Raw genomic sequence first — 17,251 nt, forward strand, 5'->3', positions numbered from 1 at the left:
TGAAAGAGAGGGCAGCTGAAAGATACTGTTGGGGAGGGTCACATGACACTCTTGTGGCTTCCCTTTGCTTTCCCTTTCTGCAGGGAAGCAAAGAAATCTGTAGGGGACATAAATTCTGTGCATGCACAGTGGCCCAGAATTACCCCAGGAGTAAATTTGGTCAGGGCTGTAGTGAGGCAGCCTGAATGCCACAGATCAACAAAGACACAGAGAATAGTTCTTCTTCCAGTTGACCAAAATACATTAAACATATTGATTACTGTCTACAGCAATCATTTGCAGAATAGAAACAGCCATTGTGATTCAAAGCTGAAACAGGTTTGACGTCTTACTGTTTAAATAGATGTTTATTTGCCATAATGTTTTGCCTCAGTGCTGAGTCAGCAATAGGAAATCATAGTTCTGGAAATTATTTTATGCCATGTACCATCATTTCATTAGCAATCGCTAATCTAGTACCTGCATGCAATTCCAAATACTTGCATAGACCTTCCAAACATCACCCATCATACACATTCAAATAATTTTTTACAGCAAATGTTGTATGAAAAAAATTAATTAAATGAAAAGGGCAACACATAAAATTGCAATCCTAATGTTGATTAAAGTGACTGTTTTATATGATTACCAACATGACAAAAGCAATAAAATTCATATAGCAACCAAGAATATCAGCACTAAATTTAGCTTTTTCAGCTGGATCCGCTTGTAAAAACAGTGCTCTGCTTAGTGCATGATCACCCAACACAGTAGCATTTAACCTCCGAAATGGAAACTACACAAAAATAAGGAAGCTAGTTAAACAGAAGTTAAAAGGGCCAGTCACAAGAGGGAAATGCCTGCAAGCTGCATGGAAACTTTTTAAAAACACCAAAAGAAAGGCTCAAATTAAATGTATTCCCCAAATTAAAAAACACAAGAGGACCAAAAAAGTGTGATGGTGGCTAAACAAGGAAGCAAAAGAAGTGATTAAAAGCAAAAAGGCATCCTCTTAACATTGGAAGCTGCTTTCTACAGAGCAAAACAGAAAAGAGCATAAACTCGGGGGTCTCGCTAACGGCCGGGGCACCAAGGACGCCGCCTCGCGAGGACCGCTCCAGTCCAGCCGGTAACCTGCAGCCAGGGCTTTGCCGCCCTAGCCCCGCCGGCAGCTGACCGAGCGTCCCCCAGCAGCAGGGCAGCGCCCGAGCCGCGCACGTGGACGGCAGCCCGCGCACGAGACCGGCCATGGCGGGGTGTGGGGGGAGGCGCGCGCGCCCGGCCTCCCTCCTCCCGGCACGCGCACCAGTTACCTTCCTTCCGGAGAAACCGAAACCGCCTGTGGGCGCATGCGCAGGTTGCACGCGAGCGGGGGCGGGGGCGGGGGCGGGGGCGCAGGTGCCGAGGCGGGAGCTGGCGCAGGGAGGAAGCGGAAGAAGGGACCAAACGTGGGTCCGGTCGGGTCGGGTTTGGCCTGGCCATGGACGCGGCGGCGCTAGAGCTGGACGCGGTGAAGTTCGCCCAGCTGGCGGTGCAGAGAGACCAGGGCGGGCGCTACCAGGAGGCGGCCTTTTACTACAAGGTGCCGGGACCCCTCCCCCCGCCGCTGCAGCCGGGTTCGCCCCGCCCCGGGACCCCGTCCCCTCCCCCCGCCGCTGCAGCCGGGTTCGCCCCGCCCCGGGACCCCGTCCTCTCCCCTCCCCCCCCGCCGCTGCAGCCGGGTTCGCCCCGCCCCGGGACCCCGTCCCCTCCCCCCCGCCGCTGCAGCCGGGTTCGCCCCGCCCCGGGACCCCCTCCCCTCCCCTCCCCCCGCCGCTGCAGCCGGGTTCGCCCCGCCCCGGGACCCCCTCCCCTCCCCTCCCCCCGCCGCTGCAGCCGGGTTCGCCCCGCCCCGGGACCCCCTCCCCTCCCCTCCCCTCGCCGCTGCAGCCGGGTTCGCCCCGCCCCGGGACCCCCTCCCCTCCCCTTCCCTTCCCCCGCCGCTGCAGCCGGGTTCGCCCCGCCCCGGGACCCCCTCCGCCGCTGCAGCCGGGTTCGCCCCGTCCCGGGTTCCCCTCCCCGCCCCGGGACCCCCGCCCTTCCGGGAGCTCCCTACCTCCCCGATTTTATGTATCTGCCCCGGGTGATCCTGTCTACTGCATGGATGCCCCCCCGCCCGCGCACACTGTCCGCATCTGTGTCCCACACGCCGTGAGGGTCCTCGCTCACCGAGGGGGTTAGTCCTAGAACTGGACTGTGCGGGGACTGGAAGATCGCCTGGGCTTTTGACACTGACCAGTCACAGCTGCCAAGCGGGCATGGAAGGGGAGATGGGGGGGGGGGGGTTTGATAAGCGGAGTTCTCCTCCTTGAGTGCAGGCCAGGGTGTAAAGTGGTGGCTTGGGGGAAGATATATTATCAGATCCCATGGCTGTTTGTCTCCTCTCCCTTCAGTCAGACAGTCTTCCTCAGAGCAGTGAGTATTAAATGCTTGTAGCCCATCTTCGAAGAAAAGGGACCTGAGTGGCTATGCATGCAGTGGATCTCATCATGCAGTTGATCTCATCACTGCCCATTTTTTGTCCCTGTGGATTGGGGGGCTTTACCATTACTTTGAGACATTTGCCCCATCAGAGGTGATTTAGAAAAACACATTTGGCGTGAGAGGATGATGTTGCATCTGGCTAACCTGTGTCCTTAAATACAAGTTCAGAAATTCCCTAGGTTATTTTTAGACTGCGGAAACTAAAACTACCTGTGTGTTTTAAAACTGGTTGGACTTGCCATCAGGAAGCTACTTACAAATGGGAAAGGAGTACTTGTAGCACCTTAGAGACTAACAAATTTATTTGAGCACAAATGGGAGTGGATGGAGTTCCAGCACACAGAAATGTAACCTCGTTATTGCACCTCAGAAACCTTAATGTGATTTCATTGCAAAAGGAAGAGAAATACAATGTTCTTTTTCCATTTTTGTGGTGCATTTCACTGCTAGCCCCTGGAGACATTTTTGCATTTGGTCAATAGTGAAGTGGGAAGATTTATCTCTTTAACATCCGAGATCTAAGAACAAAGTATGCTAGAAAACTGCAAGTGAACAAATTTGGGCTCTTAAGTACTGTACACAGCAGCAATCAGCCTTAACTGTATCATTTATGACAAGATGAGTAACCGAAGGGGCGAAGCCCCAATGCAAAAGGTTATTAATGGGATGATTTCAAACTACATACTACTTGTGTATTTCCATATAATGATTCTTGGCTTATACTTATGCAGCCGGGTTCGCCGCGCCCGTGTCCCGGGACCCCCGCCCTCCCCCCATCGCTCAGCCAGGTTTGCTCTCCCCCCTCCCCCCCCCCCGTGAGCTCCCTACCTCCCCAATTTCATGTATCTGCCCCGGGTGTTCCCATTTGCTGCATGGATGCCCCCCCGCCCGCACACGTTGTCCACATCTGTGTCCCACACGCAGTGGGGATCCTCGCCCACCCAGGGGGTTAGTTAATCTAACAGCATTTTACATACCTAACTGCACTCTGAGGTCTCTGTTTTAATACCAACTGTATAGCTGTGTGAGGTTAGCATGGAGAGGTTTCATGACCTCACATTCTCACCTCACATTCGTGGCACTCAGAATAAAATCCTGACTTCCAGTCTCTGGCCACAGCTGCTACACAACACTTCCTCTAAATTATTTTGATTATGTTGAGTTGGAAGTTCTAGTCCAGTTCAGGTGTAATACATCAACTTTATGGTATCTGCAGAGTATCCACTCTATTTTTTTTTTGTTTTATTTGGTGCACTCTTGTCCTATCAGTAGGAAATAAACTTTTAAAGACTGACTATGCCATACTGATTGTTTTCTGTCTAGATTTTTTATTGACTAGCAGTAGTAACTCTGACAGCATGACCCTTCTACAATTATAGTAGAGTAGCTTTGGATGTTCATCTTTTGAACAGCTACCTTTGTGCTGTAATGGTGCTTATCAGTCTTATCTTTTGAAGACTTTTGCCTAATCAGAAGTGATGGTCTGATTATTATTAGCTAATTTTCTTGTACATTTATTTTGACCTTTGTTCCAAGTGGTGTTTTGTTTTTGTTTTTCGCTGTCCGGGACTACTGTCTTGTGGGAGAATTAGGTGCATGTACTTCAATCAGATCCACTAAGGCAGACTACAGTAACTCCTCGCTTAATGTTGTAGTTATGTTCGTGAAAAGTGCGACACTAAGTGAAACGATGTTAAGCGAATCCAATTTCCCCATAAGAATTAACGTAAATGTGGGGTTAGGTTCCAGAAAAATATTTTTCACCAGACAAAAGACTATATTTACACACACACAGTATAAGTTTTAAACAAACAATTTAATACTGTACACAGCAATGATGATTATGAAGCTTGGTTGAGGTGTTGAAGTCAGAGGGTGGGATATTTCCCAGGGGGTGCCTTACTGCTAAATGATGAACTAGCACTCGGCTGAGCCCTCAAGGGTTAACACATTGTTGTTAATGTAGCCTCACACCACAAGGCAGCACAAATTGAGGAGGGGAGACAGCATGGCAGACAGAGACACCCTCTGTGTGTGTGTGAGAGAGAGAGAGGTGCATTGCCCCTTTAAGTACACTGACCCACTCTGAGTACATTACCTTTTTAAGTAGATCAGCAAGTTGAGACAGCAGCTGCTGCCAGCAAGCTCCCTCCATCTGTGTCATTCTCCCCACCGCCCGCTCTGTGGAGATGGGGTGAGTAAGGGGGAGGGGGACACCCTGACATTAGCCCCCTTCTTTCCCCCTCACTCTTCTCCCCCTCCCACCGCACAGCAGGCAGGAGGCTCCGGGTAGCAACTCCAAGGCAGTGGGGAGAGGGACAGCTGAACTGCCGGCAATTGATAGTCTGCTGGGTGACTGCCGCACAGGAAACTTCGGGGAGCTGATGGGGGGGCTGCCGGTCCACCCTGGTTCCAAGCCCCCACCAGTTAGCTCCAACAGGCCGCTCTTCCTGCAAGCTGTGGAGAAAGCAGGCAGCTGCCAAACAACGTTATAAGGGAGCATTGTGCAACTTTAAACGAGCATGTTCTCTAATTGATCAGCAACGAAACAATGTTAACCGGGACGACTTTAAGTGAGGAGTTACTGTACATTGTTTGGAGCCCTACTGTAATCATTCCATGTTAGTAGATCTTAATTCAAGCTCTATAGGCCTTAGGTTAGATATTTAGATTCTCTACAATTGGTGACAATATAAGTATAATGAGGTTTGCACAAGGAGAACTTGGAAGATCAGGCCCCAAGACAGCTGTGCCTATGTGGAGCCTCATTCATATCTGGTACAACTGCATGGAGCAGCTTGCAGAATTGAGGCCTGTGTTTGCTATGCTGCTAAACGAAAAGCATGGCTAACTTAAAGTGCGAATTTGTACTATATGCTTTGCACAGTACTTGCAAATTCTTTACAAACTCTGTGGTTTTTTTTTCACAAAAACATGGTGAATGGATGTACAGCTTTCTTTAGCTGATAGCATTGTAAGTACACTTGAAATGAGACTGGTATTGTAGGATATGAAAATCCTTAAGTACTGTGCATCCAGATTTGAGCTGTACAGTCCTTTCTTGTTCAAAACATCCATTGACACAAGTTCATGTTATGTGCATACAAAAACTGGAGGATGAGGCTCCAGGAGCATTCTAGAGTGGTGGACTGTTAATTTTATTGTACATGAAGATTTGGTAGCGTTCTGCCAGCAAAATTAGTAGAGTCATGATTGAGATGTTTTGTTTTTCTAATGTATGTCTTACTTTAAGATTCTTGTATATTTGATTTACTTCTCTTTCAGACTGAAGTTCTTTGTTTTCCAGTCAGAAGTAAATTGATAAATATAGGAAAAAAACAACTTCAATTATGCACCTGTCTTTTTTTTCCATTTTCTGAGTCTACAATTATATAAAGATATCTGAGTCATTAAATAATGAGTGCAGATAATTGAATATTGAATGGGCAACAAGCTCTTTTTAAAAATGCGGGGAGACTGACTTCAGTGGAAGCAAGGCACCTAAATAACTTTTGAGGATCTGGGCTTTAGTGACTTGGGCTAAAGGTTTAACTGATTTAAGTGTGGCTACATTAGAGGTTTGCACTGGTACAGTTAGGTTGATGATTTTTTTTTAAATCTATTTAGTTAAGCCAGGGCACTGATCTACTATAGACAAGTTCTAAGAGATGGTTTTATACACTCTCAGGAAGCTCATTTTAATTTTGCAGGTCACTCCATTTGCTAAAATATTAAGTGGAAGGAAAAGCAACAGAGACCTCAGTTGTGACTTGAAACAAGTTCTGTGCAGGCAGATCCTCCTTGAAGTCATTGAGGCGCTTTGCAGGCCCAGGGGCTCACCTGCATGGCGCTCATTGCAAGTTCATAACCCAATATTGCAGGAAGGACTTATTCCTACAGCAGGCAGATTTATTGCATGTTAACTTTTCCCCCAGGAAGCTGCCCAAGCCTTGATTTATGCTGGAATGGCAGGCTCAAACTTGGAAAATATTCAAGAGAAGATAAATGAGTACTTGGAGAGAGTTCAAGCTCTGTATTCAGCAGGTTGGTGAAGAGCTTTCTAATTATATATGTTAGATTAAATTCACGGAGTAGGAAGAGGTACGGTCCTGTCAACCATAAAACTGAATTACCATATTTCATCCAATATCCAGAACCCCCCAACACATGAGTAAGCTGAGTGCTAAGATGCATCGCAAGTGAAGCTTATGTGGGGGCAATTATTTCATATTAACACGAATCGACTTTTCTTCGAAATATTCTTACATAAGGAAGTGGAGCACTTCTGTTATGGTAAATTTGAGAAAATGGTTTAGCCATAGCACGTGCGTGTGCAAAAAAAAAAAAAAAAAAAAAAAGCCCAGGGCAAATAACACATGCATTTAGGCCCCATTTCTGTACTGAAATCTATGCAGGTGGACTCCTTCTCCTATGTGGAACGCTGCGTGGTCACGGGTCCACTTGTGATTTCATTGCAGTATTGGTGCTTGGGCCTACAACACACATAACCCCCACTGAGTCGTACCAAGTTCATTTATCTCAACAGGAGTTTTTTCCGCCAGAAGTACAGGATCTCACCATATTTTATAGAAAACAATTATAGCATGTATAGTATTAAAGTTAACTATATTCATATTCTTATTTCAAAATCACAGTACCCTGACCCACCATGTCTCTAGTTCCTATGTTATTCCTTTATTGTATTGTGTCTTTTTAGCTTAGAATCTGACAGGATGTTTAAAAGTGGTGTTGGTTTCTGGCCTGTGAGCAGACATAAGCTGTGTGACTGTTGTGTTCTTGCTTACCTATTGTAATAAAGATTTTTCCACCCAAACAACCATCCCAGCTAGCTAAATGCTGTATTTTTTAAAAATGTAGTTCAATCACAGAACACCGACCCCTTGAAGTCAAAACAGCAATTGGACCTGGAGCGTGCCCATTTCCTGGTTACACAGGCTTTCGATGAAGATGACAAAGGCAATGCAGAAGAAGCTATAGAATTGTACTCCGAAGCAGTGGAACTCTGTTTGAAAACAGTATGTTATGCTACAAGTTAACTTGGTGGAATTATGTGTTGGTAAGAAATTCTTCCATTTACACAGGTGACTGATCTTTAGAGGCTGGCTTAAAAATGTAGTACCTGTATTTTGATTTTTGTTTTGTTTTTTGGTGTTTTATTTGCCTTCTATTCTCTACATCCCATTGAAAAATACTTTGCATACATTGGCTACAATCACTTGATCCTGCACTGTTCTTCAACAGTGTAAAATTGATATGTGGGGTTTTTTTCCTAAATTCTCTTTAAAATGTATATAAACCCTATAAATTTGCTGGAATATTCTTTTGGAATCTATAGTCTGTAGCCAGTAGAAAGCTAAAACAGTTTAAAGTGTAATTCTCCCAAGAAGAAGGTCCTTTAATGTGTCACTGGAGACTTTTTTTTTTTAAATATATTAAAGGCAAATGCTTTTTTTTTTTTTTTTTTTAAGTAACACTTAACATAATTTAAGTGTTCCTACAGATTTTCACTAATCTTCTTTTAAGACATTAACACTGTACAAATTAATCCCAATTAAAATAGAAATAAGTAATTGCCTAATTACTTTTAGTATTTAAATGTAACTAAATAATATTACAGGTACTGCTTTTTTCATACTAAGTCCAGTAGCCAAAACTAACTCATTAGAGGAAGAGCTCACCATCATGATGTAACTCCACCAAGTCTGATTATCTTCTTCTGCCCATTTTTTGTGACGTGATATATTGGGAGGGTAACATTACTATTTCTCAAGATAATATTTACATAAAACGTTTAAACGTTTTGGTCTGAATCCTGCAAATACTTATGCATATGCCTGACTTCACTTAGGTAAATAGTACCGCAGAAGTCAAAGGGACTGCACAAGCTATGAAGTTAAGCACTTGCGTTTGGTTTTGCAGGATCAGGGTCTAATCAAAGACTAAATGTTTTTTCCCTTTGATTTGTTGGCCCTGAGCTCTTTCTGCCTATGTGGGTATTCATCATATATCATTTTGTTGTCTCCTACTCTCTGTTGTTACCATATGTTGCCACATATCTTTAGATTAAATATTGTGCATACAATTAATATCACTTTTTAACCATTCTTCTCACTTGGGTCCCTCATTAGATGCAGCTGGTGTCTGACTTTCCCTTCACCTTGGGTAATCTGTTGCTTTAGCAAGGTGATAGTTTTATGCTTTTGGCACTGCAGGCAGTGCAAGAAGGTTCCTCTCCCCCTCCAAGGTAAAAGAAAGTCCAAACAAACCGTCCGTTCACACTCTTGGCTACAATGGTTCTATCTAGTTCCTTAGCTGTAGGGCTTTCTGCCTACCATATCCAGGTGGAGAGACCAGTCTGTTCTTCTACCCAGGCAGTATGCAGAGAGCAGTTATCTGTTCTAGCCTGAATATTCCATTTCTTACTTCTCCCATGGTCACTTCCCACCCTCAACCTCCACTGGCTCTGTTCCCAAGCCCCTTCCAGCCACAAAAAACTGGAAATGAGACTTTAACTTGTAAGCTGAAGAGTTTTTAAAAAATGGAAGAAAGTCTTCTGATTTCTTTTATCATAAGTTTCTCTGATTTGTGGGGGGGGGAGGGGGGAGGAGTCAGTTGGAAAACTTGAAGGGACACACTCAAGTTCAATGGTGTTTTAACGTAACATCTTTAATAGTTGCGTTTTTTCCCTTGTAGATTTTAACTTGATTTATTTTCCCCCAGCATTCTATGTGAATTTAGTGCTTCCCATGCTGAAAAATTTAAAACAGTACCTTGCATTCTAACAAATGGTGCACACCCACTCTGAGACAATGAGAGAAGCAGGTTTATTTATCTTAGTATGTAGAGTTGCTTTTTTCTTTTTCTTTTTTTTTAATCTCTGTAGGAAGTATTGACTGATTTCCAAAAAGACAAATTTGGAGGAATTCTGAGGTTAAAATCTACAGGGGAAAAATAACTAGTGGGTATTTGGCAGTATGACTTGCACATCTGGAATTAAATTGACAGGTGAGGTTTACAATGCCTGCTATTTTATTTTTTCTCTTAAGGCTAATGAAACTTCAGATGCAATTCTTCAATCAAAACTCAAACAGCTGGCTAGACAAGCACTGGATAGGTGAGTACTTACAAAATACTCATGCAAACCATTGGTATTGGGTTACAGTGCATACTTTGAGCTGGATTCTCTGGTCCACTCTGTCCATTTTGTGTTGCTCAGGTAGCACAAAGGGGATGGATTCTAGCTTGAAACGGCCCATGGAGAGCTCTTCTTTTGGAGGAGAGCGCCCCACTGGCATAAAGCTGACAGAATCAGTTCCTGTGTCTACTGGGGTATGGTGATATGCTGGGGTAGGGAGAGGACAGGCTAAGAATGGAATGGAGTTTCATAATGTCAGTTCTCGGCTGACACTAGGTCCCTTAGATCTCCCGCAGCGTAAATTAGAGCAGCCCCTTGGCTACTCTAACTAATGCTGGGGTCGAGCCAGCACTGAGCCAGCCCCCCCCCCCCCCCTGCACTGAGTGGAGCTTTAATGCAGGGGAAAATTGAACACTTTAGTTTAATCTGTACATATATTTGTGTGTGTGTGTATATATATGTGTGTGTATATATATAGATAGATAGATAGATAGTAGATTTAGTGGGCTAGATTCCAGTCTCAGTTACACAGGTATAAATGCAGAGTAATTCCGCATAAATCAACAATTGACATTAAAATATCGTCTGTAGTGTGTTGAGTTCTGGCAGATGTTATTTCAACACCCTTGTCCCTCTCAGCATGATAAATTAAATCTCTTCATATCCACATGAATAGTGAACATCCAAATGGATTTTGATTTTTGTGTTTAAGTTCCAAAACATACGTACATTTTCACATAAATCCTCCAACTAGCATAATTTTAAAAGTGACAGAAACTTGAAAATGAATTATGACTAAATTGTTTTATATGCTAATTACTTTTGGTGTATTTTTGCCATTCTTACTACAGGAGAAAGTAGAGAGAGATGCTGGCATCAGGAACTTCCTGAGTATGCATTTCACATCTACGTGAAGTGACTTCCTTAGCAAGAGCAAAATAGGTGGTTTTGTTTGTCTCTCTATCTGATGTTAATTATATGGAGGCATGAACAAGCAAATTAATAATTAAACCATACATTTTTTTGTTGCTGTAAACAAACATAGAATATTTGTTTTAGAGCGGAGGCACTGAAAGAATCTACGTCAAAGTCGTCTCAGAAAGACAGACAAACGGCAGCTAAACCGAATCAGCCAGTCAGAATGTTCTTTCCTTTGGGACCAGATTTTTCCTTGAATGATAAGCCACAGACAGTCAGAACGGTGCAAGCTAGTGAACCTCAAGGTCAGAGATACACTGCAGAGGAGATTGAAGTGCTCAGGTAAGATAGTGTCCAATTTTCTTAAATTTTATTATTCATGTAAATCTAGTGCAAAGTGCTAGATAGAGACATGATTGGGTTTTGAGAGGGGAAGGAGGGCTGGGTGTTTCTGGTTTGGTTTTGTTGGTTGCTTTTTAAGGAGGTGGGAGAAATATTTCTGTAGCACTCATTACCACAGTACAGTAGAACTTCAAGAGTTATGAACGCCTCGGGAATGGAGGTTGTTCGTAACTCTAAACAAAATGTTATAGTTGTTCTTTCAAAAGTTTACAACTGAACATTGACTTAGTAAAGTTTCAAAGCTGTATTATGCGGAAGAAAAATGCTGCTTTCCCTTCATATTTTTAGTAATTGACGTTTTACACAGTACTGTACTGCTTGCATTTTTTTTCTTTTTTTTTGGTCTCTGCTGCTGCCTAATTGCATACTTCCAGTTTGAAATGAGGGGTGTGGTTGACTGGTCAGCTCATAACACTGAGATTCAACTGTATTGAAAGCTAACACGTTCCAAAAAATAATCTCTTTGTGAGTGAACGCAGATGGCTCCTTGTCAGACAGCATTCTTTGTAAGGTGTATTTGATAGAGAATTCAATTCTTCTAGTTGATGAAGTATTTTCTCTGTTATCTCTGTGTATTCATTATTTCTTTAGTGCAGTACAGAACATAGACGCCACACATTTCCTACCTGAATGAGTGTATAATCTAGGGGCCTGACCCTGTGAGCTGCAGAGATCCCTGTAATATTTACAGAGTTCTCTCGAGTAAAATTGACTTCAGCGGGAATTAAGGGTGCCTATCCTCTTGCAAGATTGGGCCTTTACTTAGGCCCACTCCTTCTTGCGTTAACTTTAATGGGAGTAAGATCAGACACATAAATTGTACATGCTTTGGTGTTCAACAATTAATATATAATATCCTGAGTTCAAATTACAAGTATTGAAAACTCCATCAAATGCATCTTAAGTTATGTCTACAGTGACCCACAGTTTGGCCTGCAGGGGTGTGACTACAGCGCTGCACTGTAACTCGCCTGTGTGAGTGCTGCACATGCAAACTAAAAGGTTCTTAATTTGTGTTTAATGTAGTCCTCTTCAAAGAGGACTACGTTAATGTGAACCAGGAACTTTTTAGTTCACACCCGCAGCGTCCTCACGGGGGAATTGCGGTGCAGCACTTTGGTGCATACTGCTATTCACATCCCCATAGTCCAAACTGTGGGGCAGTGCAGTGTAGAAAAATCCTTCCAAAGGGCGCTGTCTGGACAGATGCACTCTGCTTTCATTTTCAGACAGATACCGGAATGTAAGATTTCAGTGGAGGTTAGTAGTGCCCAGCTCTGTGCCTAAAAACTTAAGGCCTGATCCAAAGCCCACTGAAGTCAATGAGAGTCTTTCCATTGGCTTCAGTGGGCTTCGATCAGGCCCTAACAATATAAATATGTTTGCGCAGGAAAAGTTTGACAGTTGTATGAACCAGTTTCGTTTTAAAAACAAGTTTGCTTTTTTTATCTTAACTGATATTTGTGAAATGTAAACCTTTCTAAAGCTTCAAAGAGAACTTTTTCATTGCTTTAAATCCTGTATTTCTTTTGTTTTTGAAAACGTTGTTGTTTTGACTACCTATTGTTCAGCAGTTGTCACTGAAACTTGTTACGGTCACATCTGACTTGTACATATTTCTTTATTCTTCCTGATCTAAAATTGCCCCTATCTATAGCCCTGTGTGCACTTGACTATCTCTTTACAAATACACTAATAAATACATCTAGTGTTATCATTTGTACCTTTACTATTTGACTATTTTTTTCATATTCATCCACTTTTGATCAGTTAATCTCTTTTAAAAGTGCCATATCAGTTGTTAGTGTCTATTTCGATATAGTTATAACTTTGTGAAAATAGAAATTTAAAGACATCGTTGAAAGTATATTTAAACAAATGTATTTTAAGGCTTTGGACCTCAATGCTACAGATTGATGTGCAGGCAGCAGACTGTTGTGCGTCTACAGAGGACCATTGGTCTGCTTTTGTGCATATCTTTGCAGGATTGATGCCCAGTCCAGCAAGTACTCCAGCTTTAGAAATGTGGAACTTGTAGTTATTGCCTATTTGAGGCAGAATGCCACAGTCCTCAAGTGCACCATTTCTTGGCTTCTGTTTTTTCGTTCCTTCATTGTTATTTCCTGGGTGTTGTGCTCTGGAAGTTGGTAAAAAGCAAATAGCTTTGAACATTATGGTTCCCACTTTGACACTTACAATCATGTTCTCCTTTTATGATGTGCAGAAAGACATCAAAGATAAATGGTATTGAGTATGTCCCGTTCATGAGTGTTGACCTGAGGGAGCGTTTTGCCTTTCCAGTGCCATTTTCGTAAGTGAGCATCAGTTACTCCAGTTATTTTTGCGCTTGTTTTCTCTCAAATTTTTCCTATGTCTTCATTGCATTTCCTTTCTTAAAAATCCAAATTGTTCAAGTACGGCTGTACTCAGCCTCTAACTGTTGCCAGCCAGTGGAATGTGCCATTTGCACCAAGTTAGTCTGACAGTAGAAGAGAATGGTAACAGCGAAAACTGAGGAGTTGCATGCAACTCCTGCTTAAAACTCAGCCATGATTTTCATAAGTGACTGTGGATGTTGGGTGCCTCAAACTCTGGATGCCCCACTTGACACTTTAATGAAGCCTGACTTCAAGAAAGTGCTGAACTCCCAGCCTCTGAAAATCAGGCCCCATTAAACAAATTGTCTCAAAGTGAAAACCCAAAACCACCTGCTAATGGAAAATCCCGGCCCTCCTTTGTACTCTCTGAACCTGGTGTTGCTCAATGCATGCTGATCCTACTGTGCTGTGTTTTTTCGCCTTGTCTTATTCAGTTGCACTTCCAGTTTGTTAGAAATCTTTGGACTTCGGGGGTGCGGGTGGGAGGAGGGTGGGGGGGGGGGGGGTGTAAGCCTGACACCTTCACCACATAATTTCAGAGGGCAGCTTTAGTATCTCTTCATAGTGGAAATGGAAGTGTGGTTTAGTGCAGTGGTTCTCAACCAGGGGTTCCGAGGCCCCCAAGGGGCCGTAAGTAGGTTTCAGGGGTTCCACCAAGCAGTTTCAGCATTTGACTCATTTGGGCCCAAGGCAGAAAGCCGAAGCCCCATCGTATGGGGCTGTGGCATGGGGCCCCAGGCAATTGCCCTGCTTGCTATCCCCCAGTGCCAGCCCTGGCTTTTATACACACAGCTTATTGTGGCACAGGTGGGCCGTGGAGATTTTATAGCATGTTGGGGAGGGGGGCTCAGAAAGAAAAAGGTTGAGAACCCCTGGTTTAGTGGATAGAGCACTGAACTGGGACGTGGGAGGCCTGGCTTCTATTCTTGGTTCTGCAGCTAGCATTCTGGATGACGTTGGGCAAGCCACTTCACCTCTCTATGCCTCTGTTTCTCCACCTGTAAAATGGGGATAGTGATACTGACCTATTTGTAAAGCACTTTGGGATCTATTGATGAAGTTGGTTGTATAAGAGCTAGGTGATATTAGGAGAGCAGCAACCTGGGACTCAGGTGACTTCCTTGGAAGAGGGGACTGCACTGGGGACAGACACTGCTTTTAGTTCAGTTATGTGAAACTGTTGGGAAGATTTATAAATGTAAAGTTCAATGACAATATGAGGGAGATGGGAAATTATGAATTACAGTCCAGTATCCTGAGACCTGCCAGGCCCTGAGTGAAATAGCTCAGCACTTTCCAGCATTGAGTAAACTCCTCCAAGTGCTGATCCAACACCAGTGATTTAAAAAAAATAAATAAAAAAATTGATCTTTGTTAAAGATGTCTACTGGAATTCCCCTCTCCTGTTTGGTTTCATATGGGGGGAAATGTCAACATTTAGTATTTTATATTTTACTTATGATATGTCCCAAATAATTATTAGCTTTGCAAGGCTATTAACTTAAACTACTTTATAGTTGTACATATGTCATAGAATTATAGAAGTGTAGGACTGGAAGGAACCTCAGTAGATCATCTAGTCCAGACTCCTACACTCAAGTCAGGACTACATAATAACTAGACCATTCCTGACAGGAGTAACCTTTTCTTAAAAATCTCCAATGATGGAGTTTCCAGAACCTCCCTAGGCAATTTGTTCCAGTGCTTAACTACCCTTACAGGTAGGAAGTTTTTCCTAACGTCCAACCTAAACCTTCCTTTCTGCAATTTAAGCCCATTGCTGCTGCTTCTGTCCTCAGGTTAAGGAGAACAATTTTTCACCCTCCACCTTTTAACAACTTTTTATGTACTTGAAAACTGTTATCATGTCCCACCTCAGTCTTCTCTTCTCCAGGCTAAACAAACCCAGTTATTTCAGTATTTCCTAACAGGTGATGTTTTCTAGAATTTTAGTGTTGTGGTGTTGCTTTCCTCTGGATTTTCTCCAATTAATCCACATCTTTCCTGAAATGTGATGACCAGAACAGAGCACACTATTCCAGGCGGGGCCTTATCAGCTTGGAGTAGAATGGAAGAATTACTTCTCCTGTCTTGCTGACAGGTTTCAGAGTAGCAGCCGTGTTAGTCTGTATTTGCAAAAAGAAAAGGAGTACTCGTGGCACCTTAGAGACTAACCAATTTATTTGAGCATAAGCTTTCGTGAGCTACAGCTCACTTCATCGGATGCATTCAGTGGAAAATACAGTGAGGAGATTTATGTACACACAGACCATGCAAAAATGGATGTTTACCATACACATTGTAAGGAGAGTGATCACTTAAGATGAGCTATTACCAGCAAGAGAGTGGGGTGGGGGGATAGAAAACCTTTTGAAGTGATAATCAAGGTGGGCCATTTCCAGCACATTTCCAGGAGTTAACAAGAACGTCTGAGGAACAGTGGGGGGAGGGGGAGGAATAAACAAGGGGAAATAGTTTTACTTTGTATAATGACTCAACCACTCCCAGTCTCTATTCAAGCCTAAGTTAATTGTATCCAATTTGCAAATTAATTCCAATTCAGCAGTCTCTACTTGGAGTCTGTTTTCGAAGTTTTTTTGTTGAAGAATAGTCACTTTTAGATCAGAAATCGAGTGACCAGAGAGATTGACGTGTTCTCCGACTGGTTTATGAATGTTATAATTCTTGACATCTGATTTGTGTCCATTTATTCTTTTACGTAGAGACTGATCAGTTTGACCAATGTACATGGCAGAGGGGCATTGCTGGCACATGATGGCATATATCACATTGGTAGATGTGCAGGTGAACGAGCCTCTGATAGTGTGGCTGATGTGATTAGGCCCTATGATGGTGTCCCCTGAATAGATATGTGGGCACAGTTGTCAATGGGCTTCGTTGCAAGGATAGGTTCCTGGGTTAGTGGTTCTGTTGTGTGGTGTGTGGTTGCTGGTGAGTATTTGCTTCAGGCTGGGGGGCTGTCTGTAAGCGAGGACTGGCCTGTCTCCCAAGATCTGTGAGAGTGATGGGTCATCCTTCAGGATAGGTTGTAGATCCTTGATGATGCATTGGAGAGGTTTTAGTTGGGGGCTGAAGGTGACGGCTAGTGGCGTTCTGTTGTTTTCTTTGTTGGGCCTGTCCTTAGGTGACTTCTGGGTACTCTTCTGGCTCTGTCAGTCTGTTTCTTCACTTCAGCAGGTGGGTATTATAGTTATAAGAATGCTTGGTAGAGATCTTGTAGGTGTTTGTCTCTGTCTGAGGGGTTGGAGCAAATGCGCTTGTATGGTAGAGCTTGGCTGTAGACAATGGATCGTGTGGTGTGGTCTGGGTGAAAGCTGGAGGCATGTAGGTAGGAATAGCGGTCAGTAGGTTTCCGGTATAAGGTGGTGTTTATATGACCATCGCTTATTAGTACTGTAGTGTCCAGGAAGTGGATCTCTTGTGTGGACTGGTCCAGGCTGAGGTTGATGGTGGGATGGAAATTGTTGAAATCATGGTGGAATTCCTCAAGGGCTTCTTTTCCATGGGTCCAGATGATGACGATGTCATCAATGTAGCGCAAGTAGAGTAGGGGCATTAGGGGACGAGAGCTAAGGAAGCGTTGTTCTAAGTCAGCCATAAAAATGTTGGCATACTGTGGGGCCATGCGGGTACCCATAGCAGTGCCACTGATTTGAAGGTATACATTGTCCCCAAATGTAAAATAGTTATGGGTAAGGACAAAGTCACAAAGTTCAGCCACCAGGTTTGCTGTGACATTATCGGGGATAGTGTTCCTGACGGCTTGTAGTCCATCTTTGTGTGGAATGTTGGTGTACAGGGCTTCTACATCCATAGTGGCCAGGATGGTGTTTTCAGGAAGATCACCAATGGATTGTCGTTTCCTCAGGAAGTC

The 17,251-nt window shown here is 43.5% G+C and overlaps 1 protein-coding gene across 3 annotated transcripts in view; it reads left to right on the forward strand.

The window, feature by feature from the left end:
- Window positions 1-1,400: 1,400 nt before the first annotated feature.
- The window catches only part of CAPN7 (calpain 7), a 42,976-nt gene continuing 27,125 nt past the window's right edge, over window positions 1,401-17,251 (forward strand). For 2 of the 3 annotated variants that reach the window (XM_074945581.1, XM_074945583.1), the window contains exons 1-6: window positions 1,401-1,561; window positions 6,438-6,546; window positions 7,381-7,538; window positions 9,570-9,637; window positions 10,718-10,918; window positions 13,203-13,289. In XM_074945581.1, coding sequence (XP_074801682.1) covers window positions 1,460-1,561; window positions 6,438-6,546; window positions 7,381-7,538; window positions 9,570-9,637; window positions 10,718-10,918; window positions 13,203-13,289 — 725 coding nt within the window. In that variant the 5' untranslated portion in view covers window positions 1,401-1,459. Of the gene's footprint in view, window positions 1,562-6,437; window positions 6,547-7,380; window positions 7,580-9,569; window positions 9,638-10,717; window positions 10,919-13,202; window positions 13,290-17,251 lie in introns of those variants that run through there. The other variant, XM_074945582.1, reaches the window with a different exon arrangement.

The sequence above is a fragment of the Natator depressus genome, chromosome 2 (assembly GCF_965152275.1).
Source record: "Natator depressus isolate rNatDep1 chromosome 2, rNatDep2.hap1, whole genome shotgun sequence".
NCBI lineage: Eukaryota > Metazoa > Chordata > Testudines > Cheloniidae > Natator > Natator depressus.